At 46.4% G+C, this 16,948-nt stretch overlaps 1 protein-coding gene across 1 annotated transcript in view; it reads right to left on the minus strand.

The window, feature by feature from the left end:
• Positions 1–16,948, minus strand: part of FBXL15 (F-box and leucine rich repeat protein 15) — a 52,168-nt gene that overhangs the window by 14,899 nt on the left and 20,321 nt on the right. The window contains exon 3 of the mRNA XM_029609112.1: positions 4,017–4,519. Within this exon, the coding sequence (XP_029464972.1) occupies positions 4,017–4,519 (503 nt within the window). The remainder of the gene's footprint in view (positions 1–4,016; positions 4,520–16,948) is intronic.

Below are 16,948 nucleotides of genomic sequence, written 5' to 3' on the forward strand. Positions count from 1 at the left end.
CTTTTCCCGCAATGTGGGAGACCAAAATCCCTTGTAATTTATTTCCGCCCAATCCATGAGGGAGTCTATTTCCAGAGACACCTGCTGGCTCTTGGTTCCTCCCTGTCAGGTGATGTAGGCAACGGTCGTTGCGTTGTCCGACATGACTGACAGACTCACCTCGGAGTCCATGGCTGAATTGTAGGCAGGCTAGTCTGACCGCTCGAGCTTCCAGGCGGTTAATGTTCCATCCCGCCTCTTCCTTGTTCCATTGTCCCTGGGCCGTCAGTTCCTGACAGTGGGCTCCCCACCCTCGCAGGCTTGTGTCTGTGGTGAGCAAGATCCACTTCGGTGCGAATAGGTTTATGCCTCTACTTAGGTGTTCTTCCTGTAGCCACCATTGAAGCTGCCCCGAACCTCTGTCAGTAGCTGAAGACGAATTGAGTAATTCTGGGACACTGGATTCCACTGTGACAGTAAGGAACGTTGTGCCGGCTGCATATGGGCCCTTGCCCACGGAACAACTTCCAGAGTTGATGTCATGAGGCCGAGGACTTGAAGGTAGTCCCTTTCCTTGGGGCGGACCAAGGTCAACAGTTTTTGTAATTGACCCATCAGCTTCCTTCTCCATGGAGGAGAAGGTAGACCTTGTTCTGTTTGGTATCGAACCAGACTACCAGGTATTCTAGTGACTGGGAGGGCTGTAGACAGCTCTTGGTTGTGTTCACGACCAACCCGAGTTCTTGTAGTACATTCTTGACTCTGGTGGTCGCGTGGCGATTCTCTCCTCTGAAGACTTTGCCCTGATCAACCAATCATCCAAATAAGGATATACCAGGACTCCTTCTTTCCTCAGTGCTGCCACCACTACCACCATGATTTTGGTGAAGGTTCTGGAGGTGGTAGCTAGACCGAAGGGTAGCGCCCTGAATTGATAATGATGGCCTAGTATCGCAAATCGCAGGAAGCACTGGTGATATTGATGGACCGGGATATGAAGGTAGGCTTCGGATAGGTCTAGGGAGGTTAAAAATTCTCCCGGTTGTACCACCATTATAACGGAGCGAGGGGTTTCCATGTGAAAGTGTGGTACCTTCAGGTATCGGTTGACGGTCTTGAGGTCCAGGATGGGCCGGAATGTTCCTTATTTCTTGGGAATGATAAAATAGATGGAACAGTAGCCAGTATTTTATTGAAGCATGGGCTATTGCCTTCAGGCTGAGTAGTCTTGTTAGTGTGGTTTCCACTGCCAGTCTCTTGGAGTGGGAGTGACACGGTGATCTCATAAATTTGTCTGAGGGGATGCTTTGGAATTCCAGCGAGTGCCCCTCACGAATAATAGTTAGGACCCACTTGTCCGAAGTTATCTCGACCCATCTTTGGTAGAAGAGGGTAAGTCTGCCCCACGTCTTCTTCCTGTGGATGGGTCTGCATCTTCTCATTGTGGGGTACGGCCGGGACCTGCCTGAGCTTGCTCCTCTCTTAATGTGCCTGTTCCGAAAGGACTGAGACCTTCCTGAAGGATGAGGTGCTTGGGACTGTGTATTCTTGTAAGGTTTAAAGCGCGGCGATTTTCTACCCTTGGTTCTTCTGGGGGAGGAGCGCTGATATGTTCTTTTGCTCCTGTCCTCAGGTAATCAGGGTACTGAAGATTCACCCCATTTGTTGGCTAATTTCTCCAGTTCACTCCCGAACAGGAGGGATCCTTTAAAAGGCATTTTTGTGAGGTTCGCTTTGGAAATTGCATCAGCCGACCAATTCTGGAGCCATAATTGTCTTCTTGCCCCAACTGCGGCGGCGACACCCCTGGATGAGGTGCACACGAGGTCTGTGGTAGCATCGGTGAGGAAGGAGACCGCAGGCTCCATCGCTTCTCCGGGCGTGGTTGTGTCTCTGGCGAGGATCAAACAGGAACGTGCCACTAATGAGCAGCAGGAAGCAATTTGAAGCATCATTGCCGATACATCAAAGGAGGGCTTAAGGATGGCTTCCAGCCTTCTATCCTGGGCGTCCTTCAGTGCCGCTCCTCCCGCCACTGGGATTGTAGTGCGTTTTGAGACTGCACAGATCATAGCATCTACTTTGGGGAAACGTAATAGTTCTTTAGCCGTGGGTTCCAGCGGGTATACGGTTTCTAGTGCCCGCCCCCCTTTGAAAGTGGCCTCTGGAGCATTCCATTCCAGGTCAATCAGTTCCTTAATGGGCTAGAACATAGGAAAATAGCATGAGGCCTTACGGAGGTACACCAGCATGGGATTCTTCCTTGGTTCCGCTGTGGGTTCCGTGCCTAGAAGACCCAGTGTCTTCATAGTCTGGGACACTAGGGTTGGTAATTCGTCCTTGTGGAAGAATCGGAGCATGGTACGGTATGACTCCATCCCTGGGGGAATTTCTCCTTCTTCCAGGGAGTCTGTTTCGTCCTCTGAGGTATCTGGATCCCCAGAGAGGCTCTTGGTTAGGAGAGGCATGTCTTGAGAAGCCCGGGAGGTGCTGGGAAGGGCTTGTGCTTCCAGCAGGGTTTGAGTCAGGTGGGCAGCAGGGGCTGTTTGTGCCTGGATAAAGGTTTGCAGCCCTTTGAAAAATTCCACCCAGGAGAAGGTTCCTGGATCCATGTTGATCCCAGGAGCGGTTGTAGTGGTAGCCCCAGAGGAATTTTCATGTGGGGGCACAGAGTTAGAAATACTTAGGTCCGGGATGCCATCATCAGTGGTACCGGATCCCTCTCCTGGCTGTAGAGGGTCTTTGATTTGGTTCTCCCTGGTTCTGTTCGCACTGTTGGCACAGGAGGGATTCCAATCCAGGCTGTGCGGCTCTTAAGTGGCAGGCTGGGCAAAGGAAGGGTCCCTTGGCTTTCTTGGATGGCAGTACCATTATTTGTGCGCGTGTAGGGCTTAGAAACTCGCCCGTGCGTGGAGTTATGTGCGTGGATGCGCTTAGTTGTGAGCGTTGGATGTGCAGAAGTTATGTGCACGAAGTGCGCACAATTTGTACATGCAACGGAGTTTGTGCGCGCGGCACACTTATGCACACAGTTGTGCGTGTCGCTGTGTGTGCGGCCTAGTTGTGCGCGTCACTGTGTGCTCACCCCGTAGATACGCGCTTAAGTTAGGTGCTTCGGGCCTCCGGCCTGCCCCGCACGTACCACTGGTTGAGGGGGGGAAAATGGCTGCGATGACCCCGAAGGCAAGAGGGCGCCGCCCCCGCCCCCCCCCCTGGAGGGTCTCAATGTGTTTGGACCCTTGTACCGAATCGGGGCCTGCCCAAGTAGGGCTGCTCGACCCGATTTTAAAGCCTTGTCAGAGGAAGGACGGTACGGCTATTCAAGTCTTGCAGACCGGAGACTTAGAAGTAAAGGTTTCTACCTTACCTGGTCTCGGCACTTACCGGTCGTGTACCGTGAGGTCTCCAGCTGCAGGGGGGGAGGGAAATACCTTCATCGCCGTGCTCGAATCAGCAGCCGCTGCCTTTCAGCCACCCTGGGGGCTAAGTCCACACTGGGAATCAGCCGTCGGACCAAGGCTCACCTCTGAGGGATATCGAAAATCACCACAGGAAAGTCTTGACTGCGGGAGGGACAGTTAAGTTTCACCGCAGGAGAAGCAGGGCTCTCTTCTTAAGATAAATTTTCTTTCTTCCTGTAAGTGTTACACTATTCTTGTTTGAGATAGTGTCCGCATCTGCTATGGAGATGGAGAAATACTGAAGAGCTAAGACATTACTTACATCAGCTTTGAAATCTGACTCCGTCTCCCATCTGCTATCAAGAGAGCACAATACCCATTGGTCCTGAGTCCATCTGGCTACACACCAGGAAATGCTCAGTTTGAGCTTGGAAAATATTTCTGGATGACAGAGTTGTAATACTAAAGAGAACCTTCCAGTGCCCAACAAATGTCTTGTGTTTCCCACCCCACCAAGAGGAAATCCATTTAATGTATTCGTGAAGGGGTCTCCTTTCTAACAACAAGCAGAACACCCCCCCCCCCCCCCCCACCCCAATCTCATCACAGCCAGACATGGTTTCCAGGCCTCTGCACCTGATGGCTTCATTCCTGACCCGCAGACATCCTGTCAGATCCAAGTGCTCCAGGTCTCGACAGCACTTGGCTGTCTCCTCCACAGCAACATCACTAATATTCGCGTTCACAGCCAGCGAGAGGGATTTTAGCCGGTGGCCCTTCTGCGCCAGGTAGCACACGGCTTCATCCCTCAGTTGCCGGCATGCTGTGAGGTCCACAGATTCCAAGTCCTTGCAGTGATCTGCCAAGCTCCGAAGGGACAGGCCATCTACCCACTCGCAGTGACCCAAAACAATGGCTTGCAGGTGGGGGCAGCTCAGTGATATTGCCACCAGGGACTGGCGCGTCAGCAGAGTGCAGTTATTTAAGTTGATCTGCAAGAGGTGATGGTTTGAGCCAATGATGGGAAGCAAGTCCTTGTCGGTTAGCCAATCAGAGCAGCTGCGGAGGTCCAGTTTTTGTAGAACAGTGTTATCTTTCAACATGTTGCAGAAAGCAGTTTTAGGTAAGTGTGATCCAATCTACAATAAAAAGCAACAGAAAAGAGACTTAAATTTATGTCATCTACATCTCTGCTGACATGTCACACTGTATACAGTGCAGGCCATAACATGGATGTAAATTCCCAGACTATAACATTGCTGCACATACAGCCAGAATGGCACACATTCAATTTTCTTGGTTATCAACAACTAAAAAAAGTCTGGTAGCCAAATTATATTATGAGATTGTCCCCTTACACTTCCCTGTGTAAAAACACACAGATACAAAATTGATGAGAACCGATCATGCAGAGCACAAGATCTCCATGTATGCAAATGACAATTTTTATGCAAGATCCCAGACTTCCCCACCCATTTTGTTGCTGGAGACAGAACAATTCTCAGTGGTGTCAGGATGCAAGGTAAATGCAAATAAAACTACAGCTCTGGCTGTAAGGACTGAATGCACACACTAAGCCAAGGACAAGGGCCCCTCCCAGTATCAACAACAAAAGTTAGATTACTTAGGGGTACACACACCCGTTAACCTAAACCACACTCATGGCAGAAAAGACGAAGGCAGAACTTGAAATATGGGCTAAGTTAACTAAAAGCTGATAGGGAGAATAGCAGCTATTAAACTTTATGGCTCATCCATGCTTGTCTCTCCCTCACCCGGCCAGATCTTTCACTAAAATGAATAACCAATGATGGTATGTATAGAAGGGAAAGCAAGAGCGAGATAGGAGAGGCTGGTGCTCTCTGTACAAGATGGTTTAGCCCACCCGGGCTTTCACATTGTATTCTAAAGCAGCCATAAAATATCATTATTTATTTATTTAACATCTTTTCTATACCGTCGTTTAGTAGAATACCGTCACAATGGTTTACATATAGGCACATATGGTAAATTGTACATGCAACTGTTCCTATTATTAGTAATGGAGGTGCCTGATGATCTCGGTAACATCGTTTCATAGTAATGGCTAAGAGTTTAGTGATGATTAATCTGACCTGTGACTAAGATAAAGACTGTTAAATTATACATTTAATTTTAAAAGGTGCAATAGACAAAAACATGACGTACATACATAGAATGTGCTAGTGCTGTATGAAGCTTTTATGTGTACAGCTTTCAGCGTTTTTCATGGCCGTAGGGTTATTAGTGCACAGGTACTACCTACTTAAAATGATGGGGGTGGTGAGCCACCAAAGAGCTTGCGGTTTAGGACTGGAAAAATGAGGCTTTTTGAACTACAGCTAAGCAGAAGCAAGGGGAGGAGGAAGAGGCAGTTTGCAAGTTTTCAGACTCTGCTGAGGCAGCTTTCCCACAGCCAGATTCAAATAACTTCATTGGCATGGCAATTTTACTTGTACTGCCAAAGTAATATATAGAATGATTTAATAACAGGGTAAGAAAATAAAGGAACAGACTAAAAAAGAATGTGGCAGAGGCTGAGAACTGCAAATTCCCCCTCCCCTGCTGACCTGTGACTGGGTATGGAATCTCTGAGGGCACCTGGGAACGTCAGTGTGCCTTGCCCGCTCTTCCTGTTCACTGCAGGCTGCCTGGGAGAGGTGAGAAACAACAGGATGGGTGGAGCTGGATTAGAAAACAGAATGACAGCCTGCCACCAAGCCAGAAACTTGATGAGACCAGGGATAATATAGACCAGCACCAGAACCTAAGAATTGTCCTTGTCCTCCCTGAAATTTTCATGTTATCATTATTTAGTCTTTTTTTATTTATTTTTGCTTTAACCAATTTATGTATCACTTTGCAAACACATGTAAAAATTGCTTTGCCAATAAAAAGTTAGTTAAATGTATCTGCTCCAGCCTCAGTCTCACCCCTTCCCTTTCCATTCCCTGCACCTGCCTAGGCCCAGGAGGGTCTGGAGCAAGAAGCAAATGGCTGTTCTCTGCTGAATAAGATGCCTAGCAAAGGGAGAGCCCTGGGCTCAGGAAAAAGGGATAGTCATCCTGGAGAGGGGGGGGCAAAAATAGATAGAAAGAGAAACTTCATGAGAGCATGGGCCACTGCCCCTCCACTCCTAAGGATGACCACAACTGAAACGTTCCCACCTATGTTCCCTTCCTGGGGCCTGGCGCCCAGGTGCACTGGACCTGCCTGCTGCTACCACTGCTGCCAGAGGAGCCTGCACTTAATTGTGCCAAAGAAGGGAACCACTGCTGGTAGGAGGATTTAGGACTAGGGAATATTAAAGAGTAGCCAATTGTGGGGAGAAGGAGAGAGATAATGGGAGGGGAGGGAGGTGCTGGACTATGTAGGTGGAGCATGAGGGGGAGAGAAAGGAAAAGATGCTGGGCAGTGGATGAGGAGAGAGAGTTGCTGACCCAAACAGCTTACAATCTAAGAAGATGGGCAGAGGGTGAAAGGAGAGAGGGAGAGACTTGATAATACCTAGCATTTTTTCGCACTAGCAGACATATGTAGTGTTTTACAATGGCGATAAATAAACTGAGCAGTGCATGAGGGGGGGAGAGAAGGGGGGAGACAATTACAAACTAGGCCAGGAGAAGAGGCGACAGCTACAAACTAGGGCTGGCCAGCAGGAAGATATCGAGAGACGGGCAGATGAATGATTGGATTGCCACCTCCCCCAGGTCAATTCGACTGATCCAGTCATGGTTTTGCCTCTCTCCTGCACTGCATGCATAGAGTTGCTGTTCTGATTTATCCATTGATTTTCTTAAGAAAAATCAGAACAACTCTAGCATGCAAAGTACACTGAACACCCTCAAACTGAGTGCGATCGGAGGGGGTCCACTATCCACCTGGCTGGAAAGGGTGGGTGCATCTCTATGTACGTGGTGTGAGCATGCGGCAATTAAGAAATTCTGGGTTGAAATTCAAAACGGGACTGAGGAGTTTACTGGTAATCGAATCAACCTAAAGCTGAAACTATTCCTTTTGAGGCATTCAGAATATGGATAAATGTTAGGAAGAAATAAGAGGAATAAAATCCAAAACAAAACAAAAAAAAAAAAAAAGAAGCAAGGGGTATACACTTCAAAACAGCAGAGTAATCATTAGCCCTCTTCATGGATGATTTAATAATTTGAATATTTTAATGATTCATTATATATTTAAATTTATTTTTTAAATGTTTTAAAAGACTTCAGATGCCAAAACTCAAGTCTTACGCTTGTGTGCTTTGGTGACGAGACAAATGTACAATGAAAAATTAGGAGAGTTTTTCTGACTAATGATTTTGCCTGGTCACCAAAGCACACAAGCACAAGGCTTGAGCTTTGGCATCTGAAGCCTTTTCCTTTTTTAATTTTAAATAAATTTAAATATATAATAAATCATTAAAATATTCAAATTGTTAAATCATCCGTACAGAGTTCTAGCAATACAGAAAGAAGCTTCAGATTCTCCGTGGACAAGCAGGACAGTAATCGGGCACACATGAGTGACATCATCTCATGGCGCAGAGATGGAAGAGCGCTCTCAGAGTTCAGAAAGACCAACAAAGTATTTGTGAGCACACGCAGACCTTCTCACACAGCTGCCACCACAATCTTTTTTTCTCCCCAATAGCAGTAAAGAACAGGTTTCTTGGCTCTCTCAAGCTGCCTCAACTTTTTTTTCCACTGAAAGTTTTTTCTTTTTACTTTCCTCTTGTTTAATTTCTTTATTTTTTCATTTGTGAACCTCCTCAAAGTAATTAATAAAATATACCTTCAAAAGTGAGTTTGATTTAGCATCAGACCTCTTCAAAATAGCAGACAAAAAGCTGGGGTTCAAGAGATGTCCCCATTGCTCTTTTCAAGATGGCTCTGTTAGTCGAGCATTACAGATGTTTCCGCTGTTTGGGGCCTTCTCATGATTTGCCAAATTACACTGCCTGTGCTTGTATGTCTTTGAGGACCAGAAAACTAGGAAAGAATTTCTAAGCTCTCCTCATGCTTCTACCTCAGCAAAAGTTGGCACAGTCCTCATGATCGGCAAGAAGTCTTGGCACAGATACCATTTGCCCTCCAAGGATGGTGACAGTTAATCTAGCGCCTCGGTGCCAAAACATATGCACACCATGCCAACAGATACTTCCTCAGCACAGAGATGGTCCCCTTTACCGGAAGCCCTCCTTGTTGCCGAAAAGTTATTGGCACCAAACACAAACAAAATCACAGTGCCAACCTCTGCACAGATGCCTTCTCAGTCCCGAGACTCCGGTTTTATTGCAGAAAAATTAGTACCAAAGCTCCCCAATATCGATTGTGGTTCATGAATCAAACAGTTCTTCCACTGTGGTAAAAAAGATGTGGTTAGAATTTGCAAGAAAGCAGAGTTGCTTACCTGTAACAGGTGTTCTCCCAGGATAGCAGGATGTTAGTCCTCACATATAGGTGACATCATCAGATGGAGCCCTGTCACGCATGCCACTAACCCTGTAGGTACCAGGGGTCCCCCTTCAGTCTTGTTTGTAGCAAAAGTACGAGTGAAAAAATAAAATAATAAAATGTAGCGAACCCAACTCCGTGGGGTGGCGGGCGGGTTTCATGAGGACTAACATCTTGCTGTCCTGGGAGAACACCTGTTACAGAATGGAACAGCTCCCCTATGAGGAAAGACTAAAGAGGTTAGGACTTTTCAGCTTGGAGAAGAGACGACTGAGGGGGGATATGATAGAGGTGTTTAAAATCATGAGAGGTCTAGAACGGGTAGATGTGAATCGGTTATTTACTCTTTCGGATAGTAGAAAGACTAGGGGGCACTCCATGAAGTTAGCATGGGGCACATTTAAAACTAATCGGAGAAAGTTCTTTTTTACTCAACGCACAATTAAACTCTGGAATTTGTGCCAGAGGATGTGGTTAGTGCAGTTAGTATAGCTGTGTTTAAAAAAAGGATTGGATAAGTTCTTGGAGGAGAAGTCCATTACCTGCTATTAAGTTCACTTAGAGAATAGCCACTGCCATTAGCAATGGTAACATGGAATAGACTTAGTTTTTGGGTACTTGCCAGGTTCTTATGGCCTGGATTGGCCACTGTTGGAAACAGGATGCTGGGCTTGATGGACCCTTTGTCTGACCCAGTATGGCATTTTCTTATGTTCTTATGTTTTTTCTTATGTTCTTAGGTAAGCAACTCTGCTTTCTCCCAGGACAAGCAGGATGGTAGACCTCACATATGGGTGAATAGCAAGCTACAGGCTGTCTCATTAGAATTCGGCCAAGCAGCACCCAACATGTGCAACAGGCATAACAACTGGGGTGCTGTTGGCAACAATGAGGCAGCCTGGAATTCATAGTGGATCGTGGTAGGGACGAGTTGGGTTGCCACACTGAGAATACATTGTTAAGGATAAAAAGGTCAAAGACAGAGTACTGTCTTTCGGCCTAGTGTAAGTAATACAGGATTGTGAAGGGTGGAGAAAACTCCACGTCGCAGTCTTAAAATTGTTTCGGTAATGAAAAGAAGAGCATCACTGATTCTAGCATGTTTCTGACGAAGTGCCTCCCACTCATCCTTGACATGGGAGGTCCGCTTGCTGATGGTGGAAGGCGATGCATTGTGCAGAGTAAAGTAAATTAGGTGGTATATCCACTTCAACTCTAGGCTTGCTTTTGTTAAAGGGCAAGAGTTGAGCAGATTACTGGTGGACTGCGGAGTGTGCACTTAGTGTAAGTGCAGGCCTATAGTCCAAGATACGTAGAAGTTGAGCCTACAAGTGAGCGCTAGCCTTGGGAGAATATGGTCAAATTTTCATGGAAATTTGTTATATTCTAAGGAAGAAATGTAGGTAAGTGCAGAGAAATACCAGGTAATGGAGTAATGCTAGGTAGGATGAGTAGGTGTTCAGGGCCGGAACTCACCGATTCTGCTAAAAAGAAATGGGAAGGTCATAAGGAACAATAAAGTTCCGGTAGGGTGACTTATTTCGCAGGCGCATAGTGGAAACACGATATTGCAGTGCTATACCATGATCAGTGGCCATAGAAGCTGAGATGCAGGCATTATAAGCAACTCACCAAGTGTTGGACTGTTACAGGGTGTCCCTGACATCTGTATGCAATATGGAAAAGGGCAATAAGTGAAATGAAGTTCACAGGGTGCCTGAAAAGTATCATATGTGCGATGTGGATACGAAGAGTTGAGTCCTTCGGTGTGCAGAACATGGTAAACTCTTCCATGATGCGCTTTGAGAGTATCATTTGGAAGTCTTTCACGAAGCTACGAGGATTTGAAAAACGGCATTAGAGGAATGGAATCAAATTCTTCTGCCAGTTGAAAGAGGCCATGCATATCATCGAACTTTCGTTCCTGCGTAGCTTGACGAGAGTCTCACTATTAGCTGTAGTTGAGGGAAGTATATATAGCAGACTCCTATCTAAGGGATGGTTAAAGTAGCCATGGAAAGTTTTCCTCGGCTCGGTCACTGTATTAAGAGCAGAAACATTCAGTCCATGAGGTAGTCTGTACGCAAGAAAAATGATGGTCAGTTGACAGCATTCACGAATAATTTCGCTTGCAAACAGAGGGATCCAAGGATCACTTATGGGTTGGAAGTTTTGGCTGAATTGGTTTTCCAGTGCATTCACTGTGCTTGCTAAAAGTGGTACGCAGAACGATGGAGTGGCTTATTAGCATGTTGAAGAGGTATTTCATGAATGCATCGAGGAAATTCTGACTCTTCTGAAACTCCAGGAAGCGGAAATGATAGGTCATTCCCGGTCATATCTGAGTTTGCTGAAGTTGAAGGCCTGCGACCGAGGCACTGCAACGTAGGATGGAGATTTCCGCATTTTAGGTCACCAAGGCGGATGTTTGCTCTAAGGGTAGACCTGTATGTAAACTGGTCTTGTGTGTCCACTCAAAGTTAATGATGTGGACTGGTGAACAAGGGACTTAGCATCTGAGAGGCGTAATGCCGGTGAAACTGAAATTGGCCATGTCAGGCTTCTGGTTGATTGGCAGAGGTGAGACATGAACCGTTAATGGTAAGTGGTCGTCCTTGATTGGGTATAGCTGGGGAGGTTGGACAGTCTGCATGTGGAGAAGGGATAGCCCTTCGGACATTCTTGAAGTCTAGATCAGCTCTCTAAGAGGAGAGGTGAGAAGACGATGTCATCTTGGATCTCTGGTAGGTGACTATAAATAGCAGAGACTATTAGAGTCGTATAAGAGCCGAGCGGGGTCGAAGGTTCCATGCCTGCACTGGCTGTTACAAGACAGTTGTCCAGATACGAAATCGTAACAACTCTGTGGAATAGTGGTGTAGTCACTACTGCCGGGCTCTGCAGGAACATTTGTGGGCATATGAAATGTTTCCATGGTTATACAAAGTTCAAAGAGCAGGTCATTCCCATTGATAGTGTAGAGGAAGCTTGGTGCCGAAGGATATCAACATATACCTTTCTTTAAAAGGAGATTTGTATAGGGCAGGGAAGTATAGAAAAGGGTCGGCGATCGAACATCCCCCCCCCCCTTTTTTTTGGTTTTTGAATTTTGCAATTCGTTGAGCAAGCTTACTACCACTACTGGTTCAGGAAAATGGTTCACTTTTCAGAGACACATGGGTATGGTAGTTGTTTCACACTGAAAGAGTGGAGTCCGGGCTAATAGGTGACAAATTTTACGGTTTCTACTGAAATCAAGTTAGGAATGGAACGCTTCTCGGAACAATTTAGAATGTAGTCGGAGGAGCAGCTTGAGAAGCTGGCTGCGCTCTAGGTGTCCTTACCTGATGTGAAATTCCTCTCCGAGGAGTTCTAGCTCCTCGAGTACGGGACGCAGGGGGTTTAGTAACCTGCGTGGTCTGTAAAATTGTTTCTTGACGTCCCTTCGTGTACCCCTGTGGGTTTTCCGAGGGTACATCTGGGGAAATAGTGGACAAATGACGCAGGGTCTCTTGATGGTCTTTTAATTGAGCCACTGCGTCCTGTATCTTGACCCAAACAGGTTGTCGCCTGTACAGGGAAGATCTGCGAGTTTGTCCTGTACTTCTGGGCACAGGTCTGAAGCTTTAAGCCAGGCCCCAAAGCCTCACACTGATGCCCGCTGCTGAGACTCTAGATGCTGTCTCAAACGAGTCATAAGCAGCTCTGAATTTGTGCTTGCCTGCTTCTAATCCTTTTTGTAGGATGGAAGTTAGGGAGTCTTGTTGCTATTGTGGTAAAGTTTTGGCAATTTCTTGCACCCTTTTCCACAAATTCCTGTTATATTGGGTCATATATAATTGATATGCCGCTATCAATGCTATGAACATTGACCCCTGAAAGACTGCAACCCAATACATCTAATGCCTTCTAGTCTTTACCAGGAGGAGCAGAAGAATGTGGACGCAGCCTCTTAGCTTTTTTCTGGGCTGATTCAATCACAACAGAGTGGTGAGGAGCTGACTTTTTTGAAAGCCTGGGGCCTGTTGCACCAGGTATGTAGCATCTGTCTTTTTTGTTGACTGGTGGTACACTACCTGGCTGGTCCCAGAGGCGATGGAGAAGATCCAAAATTACTACTTCATGTACTGGTATCCGCCATCATCTCCTTTGGAGGATCCACAAATTGTAGAACCTCCAACATTTGGTGATGAGCATCTGCCTCCGTAACTAATGGGGAGGAGGAATAGCAGTGGACTATGAACCAGGAGACCAGGGTTCGAGTCCTGCTGTCGCTCCTTGTGACCTTGGGCAAGTCACTTTACCCTCCATTGCCTCAGGTACAAACTTAGATTGTAAGCCCTCTGGGATAGAAAAATACCTACAGTACCTGAATGTAAACCGGTGTGATATCTCAATTGAGATCAAATGTCGGTATATAAAAAAAAAAAATAATAATAAATAATGGAAAAGGAATAGTTTCAGACATCTCCTTGACAAAGCTGGCAAAGGAGAAGTCTCCTGGAGGAGAACGTCTCCTTTCTTCCAGGGGTGAGGGCTCTGAGAGCAAGTCCTCGGAAGTGTGTGAAGAATCATCGGAGGATTCATCTTCCCAAGGATTATAGGGGGTTTCTCCTTCTCCTTGTGGATCTCCTGAAGGAGGAAGTACGTCTAATCTAAGAGGGTGGGAAGGCCTCGATGAATGGCGAAGAGTCTTCGATGGAGGCTGCTTTGGCATCGATGGAACCGGTGTCGGCATCAAAGAGAATGAGGTACGCTTAGGCCTCTATATCCCTGATGGTCCTGGTGTGGGTTCCGGCATTGGTGGCTCCAATAGAGGGATTTGGCCGGAAACCGTCTCACCTTCCTCCGAGGAACCCCAGTACATGAATTGGTACCTGCGGAGTTCTCGAAGGGTGACTCTGTGCCGATGTATCGGCTGGCATAGAATAAGTCGATACCGCACCAATGAGCGTATCTAGGCGCTCAAAGAGTGGTGCAAACATCGAGGGCGCCAAGTCCGGTGATGGTATGGGGGCCGGCACCGGTGGCGAATGGAAGCCTCTTGGACCATTTCGTCCAATTCCCTCTTTGAGGCTGGGATAGAGTGCACCGTGCCTGGGGTTGGAGGCAGGCTAGGCATTACTGGCACCTCCACAGGGGTCTGTGGGGGCTCAGTACCCAGCACAGATATTGGTGGGGGAACACCTCGGGGACCTGGGTCCAGAGGAGGATGGGGGCTCCTCTCCCCGGGTCTTCTTCGGTGCTGCTGCGGGATTGGTGCCGGCAACGGTCGGGGACGAATGTCTGTGCCAGTGATGATGTTTCCCTCGATGCTCAGCCCAGTCTTTCTCCGGCACTGAGGATGATGAAGCAGATGTCCTCGAGGGTGTCGGTGACGGATGGTCACCCGCTTCGTGTTGGCTAGACGTCTCTGAAGTCTATGGACCCTTTTTAGTCGGCAGCGCCCAAGTTGGAGACGATGGAGCAGCACGCTTTGAACCAAAGAGCTGTACCATTTCTCCAATCGAGCCCGGCGTCCCTTAGGGTTCATTTGAGCACAGCTTGGGCACAGATTGATTTCATGCGAGGGCCCTAAGCACAAAACGCAAATTTCATGCGGGTCCGTTATGGACATGGTCCTCAGACATTCGGGGCATTTTCTAAATCCCGTCGCCATTACAAACAATTGGCGCACATGCGGTCGATAACCGTCGGGCACCGGAAATCGACCACAAAAAAGGGGAATGCACTTACCAAGGGCCCGAGGGACGGATCGCGATGGGGGACCCCGGTGAGAGCAATTAATATGATGATAAACTTCAAAAGCTCCGTGTGGAAAAAGTTTTGTGAGAAAAGTTCTCACAGAGCTCCTAAACCGCAAAGCAACTGCTACGTGGAAAAAAAAAAAAGAGACTGAAGGGGAACCCCTGGTGGCTACAGGGTTAGTGGCATGCTGGGCATGCTCAGTGTGCCAATCAAAGTTCTAGAAACTTTGACAAAAGTGTTCCGTGACAGGGCTCCATCTGATGATGTCACCCATACTTGAGGACTACCATCCTGCTTGTCCTGGGAGAAAATTATTTTACTGATATGTCACCTCCTCCGTTACTGGAGCAGATGTCTCCCATTTTGGAATCACTAAAACCTAAGATGGAAAGTCAGTCTACAATCCCTCCTTATCAGCCTAGACAAGCCATCATCAGCCTAAGAACATAAGAACATAAGAAAATGCCATACTGGGTCAGACCAAGGGTCCATCAAGCCCAGCATCCTGTCTCCAACAGTGGCCAATCCAGGCCACAAGAACCTGGCAAGCACCCAAAAACCAAGTCCATTCCATGCAACCATCGCTAACGGCAGTGGCTATTCTCCAAGTGAACCCAATAGCAGGCAATGGACTTCTCCTCCAAGAACCCATCCAATCCCCCTCTAAACACAGCTACACTAACTGCACGAACCACATTCCCTGGCAACAAATTCCAGAGTCCAATTGTGCGTTGAGTAAAAAAGAACTTTCTCCGATTAGTTCCAAATGTGCCCCACGCTAACCCCAGGCCACATCTAGGAATGGAAAACATCAGAATCACCACCTATAGAGCTCTGTGATTCACAGAAGGAATCAGAATCTTCTCATTTCTTCATTATTCCCTTCAGAAGATGAAAACTCTACTGGTCAGGTAAGCAAACCAATTTGGCAGTGCACTAATAAAGGGAGATTTCAATTACCCCAATATTGACTGGGTAAATGTAACATCAGGACTTGCTAGAGACAAAGTTCCTGGATGTAATAAATGATTGCTTCATGGAGCAATTGGTTCAGGAACCAACAAGAGAGAGGGAACTATTTTAGATTTAATTCTTAGTGGAATGCAAGATTTGGTGAGAAAAGTAACGGTGGTGGGACCACTTGGCAACAGTGATCATAACATGATCAAATTTAAACTAATAACTGGAAGGGGGACAATAAGTAAATCTGCAGCTCTAACACTAAATTTTAAAAGGGAAACTTTTATAAAATGAGGAAAATAGAAAAAAAACTGAAAGGTGCAGCTGCAAAGGTTAAAAGTGTTCAACAGGCTTGGACATTGTTTAAAAATACAATCCTAGAGGCGCAGTCCATATGTATTCTGCACATTAAGAAAGGTGGAAGGAAGGCAAAACGATTACTGTCATGGTTAAAAGGTGAGGTGAAAGAGGCTATTTTAGCCAAAAACATTCTTCAAAAATTGGAAGAAGGATCCATCTGAAGAAAATAGGATAAAACATGAGCATTGTCAAGTTAAGTGTAAAACATTGATAAGACAGGCGAAGAGAGAATTTGAAATGAAGTTGGCCATAGAGGCAAAAACTCATAATAAAAACTTTTTTAAATATATCCAAAGCAAGAAACCTGTGAGGGAGTCAGTTGGACCATTAGATGACAGAGGGGTTAAAGGGGCTCTTAGGGAAGATAAGGCCCCATTGCAGAAAGACTAAATTAATTCTTTGCCTCCGTGTTTACCAACGAGGATGTTGGGGAGATACCAGTTCCGGAGATGGTTTTCAGGGGTGATGAGTCAAACGAACTGAACAAAATCACTGTGAACCTGGAAGATGTAGTAGGCCAGATTGACAACTAAAGACTAGCAAATCACCTGGACCGGATGGTATGCATCCTAGGGTTCTGAAGGAACTCAAAAATGAAATTTCTGATCTATTAGTTAAAATTTGTAACCTATCATTAAAATCATCCATTGTACCTGAAGACTGGAGGGCGGCCAATGTAACCCCAATATTTAAAAAAGGCTCCAGGGGCGATCCGGGTAACTATAGACCAGTGAGCCTGACTTCAGTGCCGGGAAAATAGTGGAAACTATTCTCAAGTTCAAAATCGTAGAGCATATAGAAAGACATGATTTAATGGGACACAGTCAACATGGATTTACCCAAGGGAAGTTTTGCTTAACAAATCTGCTTCATTTTTTTGAAGGGGTTAATAAACATGTGGATAAAGGTGAACTGGTAGATGTAGTGTATTTGGATTTTGAGAAGGCGTTTGACAAAGTCCCTCATGAGAGGCTTCTACGAAAACTAAAAAGTAATGGGATAGGAGGCGATGTCCTTTCATGGATTACA

Source organism: Rhinatrema bivittatum, chromosome 7, assembly GCF_901001135.1.
Source record: "Rhinatrema bivittatum chromosome 7, aRhiBiv1.1, whole genome shotgun sequence".
Classification (NCBI taxonomy): domain Eukaryota; kingdom Metazoa; phylum Chordata; class Amphibia; order Gymnophiona; family Rhinatrematidae; genus Rhinatrema; species Rhinatrema bivittatum.